General features: G+C 46.1%; 1 protein-coding gene across 6 annotated transcripts in view; it reads left to right on the top strand.

Moving 5' to 3' along the window:
* The first annotated feature begins 1,921 nt into the window (after positions 1-1,921).
* Positions 1,922-19,399, top strand: part of LOC135370513 (ataxin-2-like protein) — a 29,837-nt gene continuing 12,359 nt past the window's right edge. The window contains exons 1-14 of one of the 6 annotated variants that reach the window (XM_064604281.1): positions 1,922-2,398; positions 4,877-4,910; positions 5,042-5,095; positions 5,188-5,259; positions 7,307-7,624; positions 8,079-8,170; positions 8,256-8,438; positions 9,310-9,611; positions 10,648-10,835; positions 10,952-11,140; positions 12,801-13,017; positions 13,776-13,957; positions 14,497-14,602; positions 18,220-18,513. In XM_064604281.1, the coding sequence (XP_064460351.1) occupies positions 2,358-2,398; positions 4,877-4,910; positions 5,042-5,095; positions 5,188-5,259; positions 7,307-7,624; positions 8,079-8,170; positions 8,256-8,438; positions 9,310-9,611; positions 10,648-10,835; positions 10,952-11,140; positions 12,801-13,017; positions 13,776-13,957; positions 14,497-14,602; positions 18,220-18,513 (2,272 nt within the window). In that variant the 5' untranslated portion in view covers positions 1,922-2,357. Of the gene's footprint in view, positions 2,399-4,873; positions 4,911-5,041; positions 5,096-5,187; positions 5,260-7,306; positions 7,625-8,078; positions 8,171-8,255; positions 8,439-9,309; positions 9,612-10,647; positions 10,836-10,951; positions 11,141-12,800; positions 13,018-13,775; positions 13,958-14,496; positions 14,603-18,219; positions 18,514-19,399 lie in introns of all 6 variants that reach the window. The other 5 variants (XM_064604280.1, XM_064604278.1, XM_064604279.1 and 2 more) reach the window with 5 other exon arrangements.

The following is a 19,399-nucleotide window of genomic DNA, read 5'->3' as shown; positions in this document are numbered from 1 at the left end:
GGTGAAAACCAGGTGTTTCCTCCACCATTTCGTGTATCATCAGGGGAGCCTGGAAACCAGAATTCATATTGTTCTGTGGTTATAACACACAAACTTTGCCAGTGTAAGAAAACACAGGTTCTACACATATGCATGTCATCACTGCCTGAACAGGTCTTGAGACGAGGACCCATCCCAGCTTCATGAAGGCACGTCTTCAGGATTGGCAGGGTGAGATTATAAAAGGATATGCAGGTCTCCTGCCGGACCTGCATTGGCTGATATGGTTCACCCCTTAGCGCCCTGAGTTTCAGCGTCTTAAGGATTCCAGGTAGACATCGTGTTTTAATTTCAGAAAGTATGTTTGGGGTGGAAATATGAAAACATGATCTGTGGATCTCTGTATGTTACTGTAATTTAGTGATAGTGTGTGGTCACTAATACTATAGTAGTAACAAGCTACTTCATGTGACTTTTTATCAGTGATGTGTCTGGCCACTGAAGCTGAGAGACAGAACACATGCTGAACAATACTCCACAACACTCAAAACTGGTGCAATACCAACGTCACTACAAATTGGAAAAAGCAGATATTTTCCCACTGCTGTATTTTTATCGCTCCTGCATCTCGTTGCCTAGTGTATTTACATAAAATACATGTGCATTAATGTAACAAGTGCCAAGGCTAGCACACATACATGAGCAGACAAACGCTACACTCGAAGACCCACCAGGCCATAGAGTGACTATCAGGCAATCGTGAAAGAAGGTAATGCTCAATACTCCATGGCTTACATATCTCACGCAAAAGAATAATTTAATTCCATTCAACGACCTAGTTTGTTGCGTTTCCGATATTTCTCTGCGCCTGTTCAGCAGCACCGCAGCACTACACAGCCTCAGCAGTGTGTGCCTGCTGCGAATGATACCATTGAAGCAAGGCATCTGAAACATGTGCGTTGTTTTGCAATATTCCATGCTCAACTAAAATGCTCAGCTAGCCTCGTCCATATTACTGAGTACCACGTACTGCTGTGTGTTTTGCAAAACGCTGAGAAGTATGCTCATGCACGAAAAAAAAAATTCTGTGATAACAGAAGATAATTTTTAGTATGATTCAGCATTTTTTTTTTGTTTCATTTTGGTTTTGTGCATTATATCAGTATAAGTAGAACTAGTAGCTAGGACCACTCATTGTCACGAGTGTAGGTCATATGGGTATGGTAGGCACAGTCATGGGATTAGGTGGGTAAAATGAAAGAGTGCCCTGGCCAATCGCCCTGTGTGGCTGGAGGCCACTGTTCCTAGTGGTGGAAGAAGAAGAAGAAGAGTTGACAGACCTGCATGCCTGAAAACAAATATGCAAATAGAAGAAACGGGAAGAAGAGAAAGAAAAAAAAAAGATTGGTGGTGTTTCGTTTTTTAATGTCTTTTTACTGTTTTCTACGTTTTCTATTCTGTAGAAAGCAGCGGTAGCGAAGAAAAATGTTGGCCGCTACTTCTGCGCTTCTTCCTCTTTGACGCGAAGAGATAAGCGATTCCCATGTGCTGTTGTCTGCGTCACGTGACCTACCGAAGCGCTGCTGCGCGTGGAAAAAATGGAGAGTATGAACCAGGAACGACCGAACAAATAGGGGGAAATATTTTATTTTGCCAGTCATTACTTCCTGGCTATCTCGTGTGCACATTGTCACATGCGTACTAGCTTCTCTGCATACCAGAATGAACCGAACATCTCAATCATCTCTCGATGCCTTCTACTACTTCTGCTCGAACAGCAGTACCCTTATGCAATGCGTTATGTAATTTGAGAGGCCCTGAGGAAATACAGAAACATATGAAGCACACTTTGTGTTATCAAAGTGCGTTCTTTCACAGAATTTCAAAGAAATACTTCTCTGTAGGAGGGACTCCCTCGTTTCCTGAATGTAGTCCGGCAGCTTGAGGCGAAATATAACATGTATTCGGGAACTCTCGTTTCCCGTGTTTAGGCTTAGAACTCGGCCCTGCTCGGGCCCTAAAGCGTATGTGAACTACAGGCGCGCGATTACTTCGAGGAAACAGTAAGATATTAGCTTGTGTAAATAATCATTCCTCTGCGAAGACATCAGATGCCTTGTTTTTATACCACTGTCTGTGATATTCCTGGACTTGGGTGCATTGGACGCTACAAGGGTCGGCCTTTTAGGCCTAGTGGCTCAAGTGAACGACTTACCAATCCACTTCGTAACTACGAAGTTGCAATAGTTGTAACATAATATAAATATTAATAAGACATTATATATATACACAAAAGGATACCTTTATACAAGGAACTGATCACCTTTGAAGTTGTGCAACCGATTTAAGACAGACTACTGGAAACCCAGTGAACAATCATGAGTGGCGATACCAAGCGGAAAAATAAAAACAGCACAAGGTTTGTATGTGTTTTGCAAGTATGCATGCGGTAGCTATGGCCCGGAAAGCCCGGTCTGTGAGATTTCAAACAATTGAGCTTTGATTGCAAAAGTCAAATTGTGAAACATGAAAGTTGTCCAACCTAAGCCTAGCTGTGTGCCTCCCCGAAATGAATGAGATATTACAAATGTTCAGTGTTGTACCGGTTTATTTTTGGCTTCTCAGTTATATACGAAAGCTTTCGACAGCGTTCATAATGCCTCAGCAGTCTATTCACTGCACGGAAGTCGATGCACTAGTTAGCTGAACTTCACGTACGCGGAAACTGGAGAATCACGATTTGCGGAGAAAAACGTGTTATTTTGCGAAGAGTACTCAGTTTGCAAAGCATATGTTTTCAACAATTTATTGCTTTGTAATGTTTCAGCCAAGTTAAAGGTTGGACACAACACAGTAACACAGTTCGAAAGGTTTGATACATTCTTGCGAAAACGAGTGCGGAGATATTCGCGAAGCAACAAACGAGGATGCCTGTGAGCTTTGTGTGACTTGTGTTCAAGATACGCGACTGTATAAAACAGCGGGATGCATCGAAAGTTTGTGCAAAGGGAATAATGTTTGTGTTTTTGTTGTCCCGGTTATTTCCAAATCCAATGTGCTTGTCTACAGAAATGAATTTGGAACTGTATGCCAACTGACTTGAATGAACGTGCGAGGCGTCTGTGACAGTGGAACAGATGACCACATCAAGTGACACCTCGCATCTTTTCCCATGCCTACCGACAACCACTTCCAAGACCATATATTTCATGATTGTCGGGAAGTTTCCACCACGAAGCATTGAGTGGAAAACAGTCGTTTTTGGGGGGTATCAGGATCCTGATCATTGCTTCCTGGATTGATGATTCTGATCATCTATGTCCCCCGATCACATTATTCTGTGCTAGCATGGCTGTGCTAAGGAACGTACGTGGAGTGTTGCAGTCATCAGAAAATTTTGTAGCGACATATCTGAAAGGATGCGAAGATTTTATCTGCCAACAAATCAACAGCACAGCACTTCATAAAGCAGGACTAGAGAGAACAAAGTCACTGGAATGCTGTCCCAGCAAATTGAACGGGTATTTGCAATAGCAACGATGAAAGCAGAAAATTGAGCTTGTTGGTAAACCAGCAAATTACAATAGCACCTGCGGTACTAAACATAGCATATCCCGTTTGGGTGAACCGTTCAGTTGCTGCAAGGTCCGGTCATTGTGTCACTTCACAAACTGTATACAAGTTCTCTTTGCAAGAATTTTGGTCCTGGAGAAGCGGGACTTGAGCTAGTTCCTGATGCAAACTGCTGTTGCATGGTGCAAAGTCTTTGCTCCATCCGTGTTTGAGTTCCAAGCACATTTATAAGTTTATGTATTGTTCTGTCTTTGAAACATGATGGTTACACTGTAGTGCCTCAGAAAGTTGCAGTAGAAAAGTGATCACTTTTGCGACTTTTGACAGAGTCGTCGTCCTTCTGTAAAGTTCAAATCCCACAAAATATCGCTAACAGTGGCAAAAAGCACAGGCTTTAGAAATTGCAATGAATGAGTTTCACAAAGTGGAAGTGAATTACCATGTGCAATTTGCTGTTCTCGCACACTTTGACAGCAACTTGGACTACTCAACACCGATTCTACACTCGCTCACACATCATTCTGCTGTTCCGCAGTTGTTGTCAAACTCTGGAATGTAAGCTTGAATGTAAACGTCAAAAGTCTCTCTGGCACTCTGGCCAAGATGAGCTCCATGGTGAAAGGAACAAAGAACATGCACAGTGCAATTATGGTTACACTGAAATACTCTGCACGCATGCGTTATCTGAACTTGCGGATTATTAAGACCGCAAAGTTATACCCATCACACATGCAGCCTTGAATGACCATTGAAATAGGGTACCTAAATAGTATCCCCTTCTGTGTAGGGTGGAGTCACCCTTTGCAGAAGCAAACGCAGCAAAGCCGCCATTTTGAAGCCCACACTCACTCTGCATGAATGCTGTGTTCCAATTTCACACACTTTTTCAAGCCTTCTCTGCTACGTATTTACACAACTCCAAAATGTAGTTTGTGGTCATCACTAGCTGTGGATGTGCGTCAATATGGTGGAAATCCGTAGCAGACGACACGGTTGTCACCCTACACAGAGGAAGCTATGGTCAAGCACCCTAAATTGAACATGTGCATAGCGCCACATAGTGTCTAAAGTGTCAACCTGTCAGAAAGCATTGGATCTAATGTTCTTTGAGAAGTTGACACGTACGCCAGGTGGCGCCCTGCACATCATTTTCAATTATCATTGCAGACTGCCGGTGTGACGGGTATTAAGCACCCCTGCCGTAACATTGGGAACAGTGACGAGTTCATGTTCAGCGGCTATCATTTTTATATGAATGATTATTCAAAGGATATGCTCAGTAAACGCTTCATGGGATTGAATCGAATTTATCTCATTGCAGCAGACCGGCAAGGTCGAAAGGTGTTCAGGAGAGAAAGGTCTGTAGAGATCTTGTCAATTGTATCTGACTGTAAACTAGAATAACTACAGCCGGAATCAGTGTGAAAACGTTCTGGTTGGCTATGAGCTCGGTTGCTTACCTGACACGATGCCCGTTCTTGTTTTGCAGTATGAGGGGATTTATAGCAATGCAAGATTTGTTCATATTGCTGCCTCTCTTGTGGTAAGTGCTCTATCTCTATCTGTCAATGGAAAAAAATATTCGGAAAGTATGATTTGCATTCGTACGTTTTACGTTGGCACGTCTTCCCTCAGGGCCAAGTCGTCCAAGTTCAAGTTCGGGACGGAGACGTTTTTGAAGGAGTGTTTCGGACTTTCTCCCCAGAGGTAGGAGTTGTTGTCCCCAATCACTCCTCAATAGCTCCTTAGTTATTGTGCGTACGTACAGGGATTTTTTCAGCCCTCCCTCTTAACTAATTGAAGACATGCAGGGCGGTTATATAATGAACGAATATATACGCGGCACGTGTACTGTTACTCAGCATACCTGCAGCATATATGACGTACATGTACATGCTACATTCATATGAATCTACGTAGGAAGCGGTGCTTACAGGTGCCGCTTCAGGACTATTCGAATATAGTATTCAATTTGACAGGTGCATTCGTTTTACTTTTATGTAAAACTCAATATTTAACTTGGAATTGGAATTGATTATGCAATTATGCATAATTGGAGAGTGAGCCTGAGGAACGGAAAAGGGACGGCATGAGACATACAGGCTCACAGAGGTTGTGTTTGTTCCGTTTCTGACCTTCAGGCTCAGGCTTCGTCTTCTTTTATTAATATTTATAGAGCCCTGTGGGTTGGGTGAAACCTGGTAAAACCCGTTTTTACCCCCGATGTGCACCACCGAGACAGCAGGTAAAACCAGAGAAACCCCGAAACTGCAGATTCAGCACTGCTGCTCGGCATCTTATGTTCCACCCGAATTGAGATACATGCTTTTTACTTTTCTTTTTTTTTTACTAGAAAATCTAGTTTTCCACCCTGCATGTACCGATATTGCCAGATTCCAATTACTTGTTTGCTTTTCCAACAGACATGCCCCCATAGGGTCGGGTTTTTGAAATTTTCCACCTGAAAACTGCTTTTCCACCTGGCGTGTACAGTGAAACCCGCGTATAACGATACTGACGGTAATCGCGAATTCCATCGTTATACGGGGTACATCGTTAAACGAGGGCGGACATAGCGCATCCCCGAATCGCGCGCCACCCCGCGTGTAGCAAAACAAAAAGAAACAGATGCTGAAAACGCGAAGCTGTGTGACATCGCACTGGCTTGGGAAAACAGCGACCAGAACTCGTGGAGAGAATCGGGGAACATATCGGACATCTTCTGGCAACACTAACGTCACCATTCCGCAAGTCGGCTTCACCTAGCGCCCGCGTGCTTTAGGAGAAGCTTGCTTTAGAACACTGTCGCGCGACTCGCGGGTTTAATTCTTTTGATGCGAATTTCGGATGATACGAATTCTTTCCGCTATCCCGTGAGATTTTTATAATCGAGATTGTACTGTATCTTATCGCGGTGAAAATCGCCGCGAGGTTACGCGGACGAGACAACGTCCCACATCGTTATACGAGTACTCTGAACCGCGGCCTCCATCGCTGTACGCGGGTCGTTTCCCCATAGAAACAATGTATATTTTGACGGTAAAATCATGAACCATCATTTTACCAGGGATATCGTTATACGCGATATCGCTATCCACGGGTTTTACTGTACTCATATCGCTAGATTTTTTTAAAATTCCACCAGAACACCTGCTTTTCCATCCGGCATTTAACCATATCGCCAGAATAAAAAATAAAAGAATAAACGATAATAATAAAAAAGAATAAAAAAATAAAAAAAACTCCACCCAAAACCTGCTTTTCGACTCTGCATGTACCCATAGCACCAGATTTAAAAAATTTGTCCACCCGAAAACCTGATTTTCCAACTGGCACGTACCCATATGAGATTTTTAAAAATTGTCCACTCAAAAACCTGATTTTCCACCCAGCATGTACCCACATTGAGAGATTAAAAAAAATTGTCCACCCAAAAACTGCTTTTCTATCCAGCATGTACCCGTATTCTACCGTCTTACAGCTCCTGAAACGAGCCCAGATTTTTACACCTCGATTTTCAAAAAAACATAAAACCCGGGGAAAAAAAAAAACATCTAAATGTATATACCGGCTTGCCTCTATTTTCTCAGTTTTATACACAAATCATTCGCTTCGGTATAAAAAATATTAATATTCACGCAGCCCCAGTGCTTAACCCACATAAAATGCAGATGCTGCGGAAAATATAACACGATGGACGCGGTCCATCGTGTGCCACGGCGTCTCACTGTGGACTGTCTTACAATGTATGCAGCTGGAGATTGTGCTGGAAATGGCTCATCCAATCGACCGCAGCCTGGCAGGCCTGGGATCCTCCATTACCACGTTGCTGTCCTCTCTCAACAATAGCCACACCATAGTGGGTCTCATGATCTTCCGCCTGCACGACGTGGTCACGTTGTCGGCCGTCAACACGGACCTGGACTTTGCCATCCGTGACAGTTTCACGGACACAGCCATAAGTAAATTCAATGGCCAGGCCGTGGAGAAACCCCTCGAGCCCTGGCTGGACGGAGGAATGGACGGAGATGGGTTGCCTGTGCTGGACGACGGAGCAGAAGGCGACGAAACGGTCAGTTTGTGGGACTGACTAGAGCACTGCGCGGCCCGCATTCTTAGGCCCGGGCCCGAAGAATTTTTAGGTTTCCCGGCCCGCACCAGTGTAACGGGCTATAACAGTTTACTGTGGCTAACTAACAGTGGGGTAAAACTGGCTCGCGCCTGACCTAAGCCCGACATTGTACGGGCACGAGCCCAATAACGTTAAAACCCGAGCCCAGCACAGGTCCGCAAAAAAATGCTTTGCCCGGCTCAGCCCACAGGAGGGGCGGGGCCGGGCTCTGGCTTTCGGCTAAGCCCGTGCAATGCTCTAGGACTGACCTCCGGTTCTCTTTTTTGTCATTCTGGTTCCCATTGGTCCCATTTTCCGTTTATTTTCAACGAGTTCTTAGATTCGGCTGCACTAGTTCAGGCAGTGCAAGTCGCAGATGAGAAGCTTGCTCAACGTATTGTGAATGTCTTTAAAGCAGAACGGCTGGGATGCCAATGAGATGTTCAAGACCAATGCAGAGAAGTACGGCGTCACGACATCGTACAACAGTGATCTGTCCGGCTACACGTGAGTTGTTTGTGCTCGCTACGTTTACCGCGCATTGTTGGCTGTTCCTTGTCATAAATCTGGCCCCCGAACCGTCACAAAACAGCGTGAAGCTGGAGCCCAAGAACACGGACGAGTACAAGTTGCAGGAAGCGAAGGCGAGCAAGATAGCGCAGGAAATCGAGAGTAATCCATTGTGCAAGAAGCGAGCAGACCAGGAGAACGGAGATGAAGAAGAGAGATTCAGTGCTGTCGTACGTCCAGCTGAATCCACACCGCAGGGCAACAGGTGAGACGGCATCTCGACCGAAGGAGACCCCTTTGGGTATTGTAGGCGTATCTTGTGATAAACTCCACCCTGTTTTCCAGTTCCAAATAATACTTAGTGTACTTGCCAGTGATGGCCGCTAACTACTTCTACAGTAGTTTAACTATAACTACTAACTACTTCACGATGTAGTAGTTTAACTAGTAGTTCAACTACTTTTGAGGGGAAGTAGTTAAAACTACTGCTTTAACTACATCTCTAACTACTTAACGATGTCCATCAACACCAATACCATTCTATAGTGTTCTTGGAAACCTAAATATGAATCACAAGCAGTCATGAAAGTGAAGATTTAGTACACATGCACGGCACAATTGCTCTGCACCTCCGTTCTCATCAAACAAGTAGCTCGAGGTAAAAGTCGGAAGCACAATCGTGCTGTAAAGCTTGCGGCAAAATCGGAAGTAGTTGGCGACTGCAGTAACCTAACTACTGTAGTTAACTACTACATTTCTGCAAGTAGTTGATAACTACTTTTTCACTACAATGAGGTAGTTTAACTAGTAGTCTAACTACATGTAGTTAACTACTGGCCATCACTGGTACTTGCATGCTCTTCGCATTTGGTTGTACGGCAGATTACTGTAAAATAGAGAGAGAGAAGCCTGGTGGTATCGTACGAAAGAGCTGATTTTCATGTGGAAAAGAAAAATACTGAAAAGAACAATAAGAGGATATGGTGAGAGGCAACATTGAGTGCAAAGTACTCAGTATTCACCGGCTTGTTTCAGTGCAAAAGTTGCGCTTTGGCAAATGCAGGCTTTCCCGAGTACTACCCGAAGTCACCCCTAAAACTTGAGGCTCTATGTATAAGTAGATACTTCTTTGCCAGTAGGTTTGTTCGTCGGAAGCCCCCGAGTGGAACCAAGCCTGTGAGGGGTACTCCACCACCAATGCAGCAGCAGCAGCAACAGCAGCAGCAACAGCAGGTCGTGCGCTCCACTGCCCCTCAGTACAAGAGCTCCCCCGGAGGGCCCCAGGGGGGTTGCCCATCCCCTGCATTGGCAACCAAGTCCAGCCCTGCCCCTCCAATGAGTGGTGGACCTCACCATGGAACAAAACACCCCCCGTTGTTGCCTTCCTACCACGAAGCGGAACAACAACCTCCCCCTCCTCCTCCTCGCATGAATGGAGGTAAGTCGAGGTCCGCTGATGACTTTGATTGGGCGTTTGGTTTATCGTACAGTATGCTCATGTGCTCTGCTCTGTTCCAGTGTTGTCGCTGATGGTCGTAACTGTACTAGGAACGTGCAGAAAATTTGTGCTCGTTGACTTTTGCATAATTGACTATCGCATCCGGAAACATGCGTATGAGACCGGCACGGTAATGTTTGGTACCGCTTCGCAGTCTGCTTGGTCAGATTTTCCTTCCGAAAACGGCTTGCGTATTAAATAAACATAGTTTTAAGGGTGGATCCCACAGCATGCTACAAGCGACAAATCCGGCGGAGGCACCCAGGCTCTAGCGGCACAAAACCTATGTCGCGGTTACAAAATCTTGCATCTACTCCCTGTAGATGCTTGTCGCGTTGCCGGGCGAGTGCTCAAATCCGCTAGATTTGGCGGTATATAACTGTAGCGAATGAATAAAGCATAGAAATTAGGGGGGGGGGGGGTGTAGCATATAGTAGTGTAGCGCCTACGCCGGTATCCGAGGTCAGACGAAATCCAGGACGCAAAAGGAGTCAATGAACAATAACCCGGTTATCAAGAAAAAAAACATCTGCCTCTGCCTGCCGAATTCCAGCTGCAACTCAGCTGGACTTACTGGAACCTTCAACAAGCAGTGCTTTTAAGATTAATCCTGATTGCTTAAAATTTTGCCAGAGTACGTTTTTAGGATTTTTTCGGATTAATCCGAATTGCTTAAAATTTTGCCGGAGTACGTTTTTAGGATTTTTTCGGGTAAATCCGAAAACCCAGCACCTAATTATGGCCGTTAATCCGAATTGCTTAAAATTTAGCCGCAGTATATTTTTAGGATTTTTTCGGAAAAATCCGAAAATCCAGAACCTAATTATGGCCGGCGCTGAACATAGCGGTACTGTTTTTGTAGATGGCTTTCCGGATGCAACTGTACCTCTAACTTTTTTGGGAGCCTTATGGCGAGGAACAAGTGGTGCACGCTTGTGTATATGTGGAAATGTTTTTTATTTTTATTTTTGCGCAGCTCCCAAAGTGGAAAAAGATGCAACTCCCGTGCCTGTCATGAATGTAGATAACAAGGTCTTGGAAGAAGGAAGCATGGAGCAACCAGAGCACAGGGTGGGAGAGAAGCCCGACAGCAGGAAGGGCGCTGTACAGAAAGGGAGGGTGGAGGAGATTGAAGAGCTCAAGAAGTTCAGCACAAGTTTTAAAGTGAGCCCATATCTGGTCCCGGCCTGGCAATCCCCCATACCCGTGGATCCCGAGTGATAACAATAAAAAATTGGGATTCCGGATTTGGGAACTTTTTTTTTTTTTTTCTCTTCCAGTTATCGGAAGAGAACAAGGAGAACAAGGAACACAGCGAAGAGTCTCTCATGCTGGAAGCGGACAAGGAGAAGGAAAAATCTGAACTGGACTCTGGAAAAGAGGACGCCGAAAAACTGGTCAAAAAGTCTACCCTTAACCCAAATGCCAAGGAGTTTGTGCTCAACCCAAATGCAAAGTCCTTCACTCCGGTGAGTGCCACATGCACGAATGTCATTTATTTTTTTACTTATTTAGTTATCCCCCGGGGGGGATTCGTTAGGCAATATGGTGGGGAGTGGGTTAGAAACAAAAAATAAACATGATAAACTAATGGGAAGTAGTGAGTCCCGAAACAGTCCAGAAATTGGGAATAGACAAAAGGAACACTGAGGTTGCCCCCCTTTGTTTTTCTTTTCTTTTTTTGGTTGCGGAGTATTCTGAAATGAGTAAAATGAGCTCTTGCGAAAGAACGAGTAGCGCAGGTGACCTGCCGTGCGCGTGAGTTTTTTTTTTTTTTTTTTTGCACACCTTTCAAAAATCTTCTACTCTTAGAAAGTGAGAATTGAGGAATGAAGGAAGGAGGAGGGTACGTCGTGACGTACTAGCCTGTTCCCCTGACACGTGACGTCGTGACGTAGACGTAGACTCATGGCCAGCGTGATCCGGCCATTCGCGGCTGCTTTTTTCCGATTGTTTTTGGACATTTGGTATTTACAATACACCGCGCAGCAAAAATATTTTGCGCAGTGGCTTCTGTTGGACAGAGATGAGACAGGGTTTCGAAGCCTGTTGGATGTGACATCAGTGCTCCTTGAAGGCACACGTACAAAATATCATGGAGAACACATTCAGAAAAGAGCCACATAGACACGTTTTAAATTGTTTACTGTCCGTAATGAGGGTAGGGACCACCCCGGCAATGTGTGAGGTAAAAAGAAAATCAATCAATCAATCAATCAAATAGTTCATTGTTAAACAAACAAAATACATACAGTGCATATACAGATGACTCAGTTGAGTTGTAGCCCATTTTAGCATTTTCAGATGCCATAACAGCATTTTTTAGAGGTGAAAGTTTGCTTTCAGGCTCATTCTGAGTGGTGCATCTATCTTTTCATTTCTGTGTGTTTGCGCCTTTGTTCTTTTTTGTGTGGGTGTTTTTTTGTGTGTTTTATTTACTTACTTAACATATATGCATAGGGGTCAATATCAAGTGCTAGTAGAGACACCCACGGCACGGGGGGAAAAAGTGGGGAACAAAAGGTAAAGGAACACAGAATTACAAGGATACAAACACCTGCAGTTATACATGAGTACAAGTATATTGCAAATACATATGACGATGCTTCCTTTAATACCTTGGTTTGCTAGTAGGGGTGCACTTATTTTGGGTCAAAAGATTTGCCTTTTCTTGTCCTTTGAAGAATATCGAGGGCGAAGAACTAAAAGTATTATTCAATACAGCTTGGTTCTAGGCCGCCTCAGCATTCATGTTGTACTGTAGACTTTAAACGAGCATGTTTTCCTGCATGGGGCATTCTGAAACACTAACAAAGCCAAAGAGAGTACAAGATTAACATGCTTTTTTTTGCATTAATTTACCTATTTTGGTGTTTTTGTGGGCCTAAATACCTGCGTATTTCCACTGTTTTTAGTGCCTAAATTTCCGGGCCCTACTGATGACATTTCACAGACACGCCATACAGGAACCTCTGTGTGCCGTCTGCTGTGCTCGAACTGCTCTTCAGAATCATGAACTTGTGTTCCAGTGAGCCGAAAGCGTCGCAGAAAAAAGACAAATTGAAATCGTTATCATTTAGGGACCCAGAAAGAAGTGTCTTTCATACATACGAATGCATTGCGTTGCAGAGGACGCTTCTCCCCTTAACAAGTCCTCCAGCACGGATGCCACAGACGACGAGTCCTATGGTGGCGCCCCCTCAGCAGCTGGTGCCCGGGCAACACATCATTACTATGGCTCCCCAGTACTTGATGCAGGCAACCCCAGTCAGCATGGCCCAGTTTGCTCCCACGCAGGGGCCACGTTTCCGCAAGGGCGCACAAACCTGGGCAGATTCACGTTTTGGTGAGAAAAGGGGTCTTACATTTTATGGGCAATAATTCAACGCGAGGAGCTCTCTGCTCTGAAAGTCCCGATGGCATCGCTCTACTCCCTCAAATATTCATGCAAGAAAAGAGAAAAAAGTGTGGGCTCTTTATTATGTGGATTGCACTTTCTTGTCATGTAGATAAGTCGACGTCAAATAGATAAGATCGAGTGTTCAGTCGTGCACCTGATATCGAGCGTCTAGATTTTCACTTTCGCTCGTCGGGAGTCAATTGCGTTAGCCACTGAAGTGGCGATTAAAAGAAAATATTGCATTCAGAGACTCATAAGGCAGAAGTTTTAATGTTTGGCATTCCCATTTAAAGTTTGGCAAATGAGTCCCGCAAACATCCGTGAGGGCCGTTATTTCACCGTGTGTCCAACAGGCTTTCGTCACGCATTCAGCCATATTTCACTGAAGCGCGGCCGCATTTAGGGTCTCCTAGAAATGGGGGCAGAGAGAGATCAAGTAGGGCACACCGTGCCTGCGCAGAGACCCTCCCTGAAGTGTGTCATCCTGTTCGCGAACGGGGGACGGATGTCCACGTTATTGATCTCGGTTCCTCAGACCTGAGTTGTCCGCATGGAAGAGGGAATAATGGACAACATCTTTAACTTTATGGCCGCGCTCAAGTGACGCGGTGCTCGAGCACAACCGCACTGTGAAGTCATTTTCACGTTCAGTCACAGTTCACAGGGTATTCACTACCAAGAGTAATCTCTCTGTTTGTCTTTAGTACCCCTCATGCACACAACGGCTGGCAGGCAGGACCTCCCAACGTCTGTGCATGTGACAGGACAGCCCATCCTGGCCCCTGCAGCACTACCCACCCCTACTCAATTGATGGTGCAGTATGCTCCAGCACAGGGCATGATGCACGCTTCCGGTCATCCGCAGGCTGCAGTTGCCTACCCACAGGTCAGTGACCATGAATTATTTTGGTCATGCTTTGTCAGTGTCACGTGCCCATTATTTCAGTTTTACTTTGCGATGTCATGTTTCCTTGCTCACATTCCTGCAATTAATTAATTAATTATCTTACGAAAAGCTGTCTGGTGGATTCGGCCCCAGGGACCACTGGTTCCACTCCTACTTGATCGTGCTTCTTACAGGGTTCTTGAGATTTCATCGTTTTGTGCAAGTTTTGGATTTGCTTTGTATTGGATTATGTCGATTCATCCCGGCTGGAAGACAGCAATAGAATCCAATCTAATCCTATTTGTAACGGGGTAATAAGAACAGTACAGGTGCATCTCGGATAGTTCGAGTTGTGCACGAATTTCTGCTGAACCGTTTCTGTCTTGCACAAAGTTTGCTGCGCCACCTTCACAAAGCAGAACAAACTCCCGGGGAGTGATATTGTATGACGATAAGCTGACACTAATGTGTTGTAATTTATTTACTCTGACCACCTGTAAGTGTGTTAATTGTGGTCTTGCTTTTGTTTTTCTGCATAGATGTACCAGATGGTTGGCCATCGTGTGATGTCTCCTCAGCCTGTAGGCATGGTTACTCCTGGAGCCTCCTATGGTGACGGTTCCCACCTACCAGCCCAGGTTTACAGTAAGTACCCGTAACATAACCGTGGGTACCCCCCACTCTTACATCAACGGCTGGATTTTTCCATAACACAGCTGTTGTACCCCAGTTCTTACATCAACCGCTGAATTTTTCCTTAACACAACTGTTGTACCCCAGCTCTTACATCAACGGCTGGATTTTTCCATAACAGCTGTTGTACTGTACCCCGCTCTTACATCAACGGCTGGATTTTTCCATAACAGCTGTTTTACTGTACTCCGCTGTTACTAGGGTAGGGAATCCCGACGCCTTTTTGCTATCCCGGGATTTCGGGATTCGAAAATCGTAATCCCGGGATCCCGGGACGGGACCGGGATTTTGTGCAATTCCCTTTTCGGCAATAGCCCGTACGTCCAATGACACATTGCAGGCCCTCTCTAACGCTATACGAAAGGAACAGCTTGTTAATTTTATTGCCCGCATTGGTCTCCAGGTTTTTTAAGGTTCCACAAACAACACTTTCACGCGCAAGCAAAGCAGCCCTGAAGTCTCAGTCTTTAGCACTATCACCACTGCCTCGTTGCTCAAAAAACGGCCTCAGGAAACACAGAGCGTCCAAGGTACTGTCGTCAAGCCGTGACCGAATCTTTGTGCAAAGATTTCCTGCCGAGCTGAAAATCCTTTCGGACTCCACGCTGGTCGGGACAATGGATCGGAGGTAGAGATTTGCCTCTTCTAGAAGGGCTCCTCTTCCTCCACCATGCCGAAACAGTCCGATTTCTTTCCGGAGGCGGGATTCCACTGTGCAGCGATTGGGTGATGATGCCCCAGTCCGTTCACTCGACGCCGATGCCATCATTATTGCATTGTCCAACTTTTTCTTGAGGTCATGAGGATCTGACACTGCTGCAGTTGCTTCCTGGATATCGTCTATCTCTCGCTCGACAGGCGAAGCAGACAGTCTTGTTGTAGATTCTTCCCGGCGTTCATTACGCTGTATGACTTTTGTAAGAAATATGCGGAGAGCGTCGGAGGTGACGGTCCTGAAAGACGAGTCGAGAAGACGTTCGACGTGATAGCCGTAAGAGGGGTCCTGCAGTATCTGCAGAACCGTAGATGCCATCGTGCGGCGTTGACATAAGCGTGTTCTGATATTTTCCTTCAGTAGCCGCGAAAAAGCACCCTCCTGTTCATTTAGACATTCGAACACAAATTTGATTGTGGCGTCTGCTGACAGAAGGTGGGCATCGCGACGACAAAGTGCCTCAACAGCAAGGTGGACGGGCTTCAAGCACGCGACTACGCTAGTTATGCACGCGATGTCTGAGTCCGAAAGTTCACTTCTCGATCCTATGTCAATTAGCGCTTTCCTGACGCTGTCGCGTACTTTCAGGTAGCGCTCAAGCATCGCAAGAAGCGAATTCCATCTCGTTTTACAATCCAAAACTAACACCTGTTCCTTGCCATGATCTTGAGTGATGTGAGCTTGCAAGATGTCGTTGCTTTTCGGAGATCGCTTGAAGCGCATGATCTCCGCACGGACGTTATTAATGATGTCCCGGATGCAATCATCCCTGTGAGTGGGTGACCGGACCTCTACTGCGTCATCCATTATACTCATACCATCAAGTTCTTCGTCTGTTTCCGACTCCGAACTACTACTTTTTTCCTCTTCATCCGCGCGAGACATGTTCGCCGGCAAAGCGTATAAGGCATCAGTGACTGCTAGATGGAATCCATGCGCCATGCATAATTGGTGCTGCAACGGCTCCAAAATTTTTCCAACCTTAACCATTACCGACGCTCCGTCTGTGGTAAGGCCGACGACATCTGTGCCGAGGGTGACGCCGAAATCCAGCAGCCTGTTACGAATGGCGTCCACGCATTGTTCTGCCGGCATCGCGCACCTGATCCTTACGAGTCCCAAACTCCAAGAGCAAACACCGCTCCTGAATTTTGCACCAGCGGTATGAACATTGATGTTCATGTATCTACGGTTCCTGACCGACGTCCATTCGTCTAATGTCAGGGCAAGTTTACGCCCTGCTTCGAGCTCATTCTTCAGGTCCTGCTTGCACACATCTTTTATCTGAATGTAGAAGTTCATTGTGTACTGACGGACAGTTTTTTTATCCTTAGGGAACTTCAGTCCAAGAGCGCGCATGCCATCACGTATGTCTTCTGACGAAGCAATCACATGAAACGATAACCCACACTTGGCGGCCATCCGTGCTACCCTATATTCAATCGAAGTGCTCGCGCTCGCCAGAAACGAATCAAGCGTTGGTGAAGAATATTTGGGTACCTTCGATGTCGATGGAAGGCTTCCTTTTGTGGCGTCTTCGTTTGCAGGCCTCACTCGAAGGTTTATATGATGTTGCAGCAGATGCGTATGGAGACCTTTCGTCGAGGCACCGAGAGTCTTTAACACCCTGTCGCATCTCTTACATTTCGCCGATTGTCCATCTTCTGCACGTAAGTAGTAGAACCATACACTGCTACTGTCACTGCACTTCGACGGAACTTCGAAGAAGCGAACGGCGGACATTGTCACGCTTCAACCATTTAGTGGCAATGTAGGCACCACACGGACGCTCGGATTGTGTCGGCGAGACAGTCGGACGCCGGTGCGACTGTTGCCACCAGTTCAAGACAGAGGGACCCCGTGCGCTGACCGGCCCCTCGCCGGCGCAACGGATGAGAGCTTTTGCTGTGCCGTGGCTACTTTTCGCGGACGAAAGCTTCAAAGAGCGAATCTACGGAGCCATTGTTTTCATCAAGCTACCTCTTGCATTACACCAGCAATGCCAAGCCATAATGGGAGCTTTAAGATCCCGAAATCCCGGGATTTTTGGTCAGAAAATCCCGGGATTTCGGGACCGAGAAATCGTCCGGGATCCCGGGATCCCGGGACGTCGGGATCCCGGGATCCCAACCCTAGCTGTTACATCAACGGCTGTATTTTTCCATAACAGCTGTTGTACTGTACCCCGCTCTTACATCAACGGCTGGATTTTTCCATAACAGCTGTTTTACTGTACTCCGCTGTTACATCAACGGCTGTATTTTTCCATAACAGCTGTTGTACTGTACCCCGCTCTTACATCAACGGCTGGATTTTTCCATAACAGCTGTTGTACTGTACCCCGCTCTTACATCAACGGCTGTATTTTTCCATAACAGCTGTTTTACTGTACCCCGCTGTTACATCAACGGCTGTATTTTTCCATAACAGCTGTTGTACTGTACCCCGCTCTTACATCAACGGCTGTATTTTTCCATAACAGCTGTTTTACTGTACTCCGCTGTTACATCAACGGCTGTATTTTTCCATAACAGCTGTTGTACTGTACCCCGCTCTTACATCAACGGCTGTATTTTTCCATAACAGCTGTTGTACTGTACCCCGCTCTTACATCAACGGCTGTATTTTTCCATAACAGCTGTTTTACTGTACTCCGCTGTTACATCAACGGCTGTATTTTTCCATAACAGCTGTTGTACTGTACCCCGCTCTTACATCAACGGCTGGATTTTTCCATAACAGCTGTTGTACTGTACCCCGCTCTTACATCAACGACTGGATTTTTTCATGACACAACTGTTGTACCCCCCCTCCCCCCTGCTCTCACATCAAAAACTGGATTTTTCCATTGCAGTGTCCCATCCCGCAGTGTTGCCCCAGGGCGCAGGAACCCCTCACTCAAACCCTCCAACGCCAGGAGGTGGCGGTAGCGGGGGCACTCCAGGTAGCACACCCAGCCAGGCACCTACACCACCTGTGGTGTATCACGCAGCACAAGGTCCCCCCCAGGGCGGGGGCGGCCCACCCCCTCAGCCGGTAGTCTTGATGCCCCCGCCACACTCCGGGGCGAACACCCCTCCTCACCTCCTGCCGCATGGACCCATGGTGCCTCCACAGATGGCCACCACGCACTTCGTCCATCATCAAGGTGGGAGGAGTTGACTTTGAGTACTTTTAGTGCATGCACTTTGGTGTACTGGAAATGTCCGTAGTCTGTCCGTGGAAAACTGAACCGTGAAACTGGAAATGTCCGTGCGATACCATGCAGTGTGATGAACATGGGGAAGAGGACACAGGTCTTGCAATCTTGAAAGAGTAGCTTGTGAGATTAGCTAAGTATTATTCGCTGACGTCACCACCACCATGCTGTAGGTTCAGTGCGTAGTGAGCGTACCCACTTAAACGGTAGCTCTGCCTAGAAGTAGTCCTGACTTGATCCCCATGCGTTCGAAACAACTCTCGTCTGCGCGAGGTTGGCTCAGCCGCGAAAGCGAGTCGAGCTCCTGCAACTCGGCTTAAATACTACCGCTTTGGCTTTGTACGTACCTCTCCCGTGTCCCCTCCTAGTGCACCTTACTGAGGCTCTACCGTGTTACACACGGTTCTGTTGTAAGGTACCGTATTTGCTCGCACATTTTGCGCACTCATAGTTTGGCGCAAAAAAAAATGATAGAAATAAAAATCGTGTATTGTGCACCCGCGTGTTCACCCGCAGATAACTGAATAGAAATAAAAATTGCGTATTGTGCACCCGCGTGTTCACCCGCAGATATCTGAATACAAATAAAAATCGTGTATTGTGCACCCGCGTGTTCACCCGCAGATATCTGAATACAAATAAAAATCGTGTATTGTGCACCCGCGTGTTCACCCGCAGATATCTGAATACAAATAAAAATCGTGTATTGTGCACCCGCGTGTTCACCTGCAGATATCTGGCCCGCACGTCTCATGCGACCGCAGCGATTGATTCTCGCTTACCGCGCATTTTTCACAACGCCGTCGGTGCTACCGAAGTTACTGCGGTGCTTTCG

The sequence above is a fragment of the Ornithodoros turicata genome, chromosome 10 (genome assembly GCF_037126465.1).
Source record: "Ornithodoros turicata isolate Travis chromosome 10, ASM3712646v1, whole genome shotgun sequence".
Taxonomy (NCBI): Eukaryota; Metazoa; Arthropoda; class Arachnida; order Ixodida; family Argasidae; genus Ornithodoros; species Ornithodoros turicata.
Note: the sequence above shows the minus strand (reverse complement) of the source record. Positions and strands in the feature narration are given on the sequence as shown.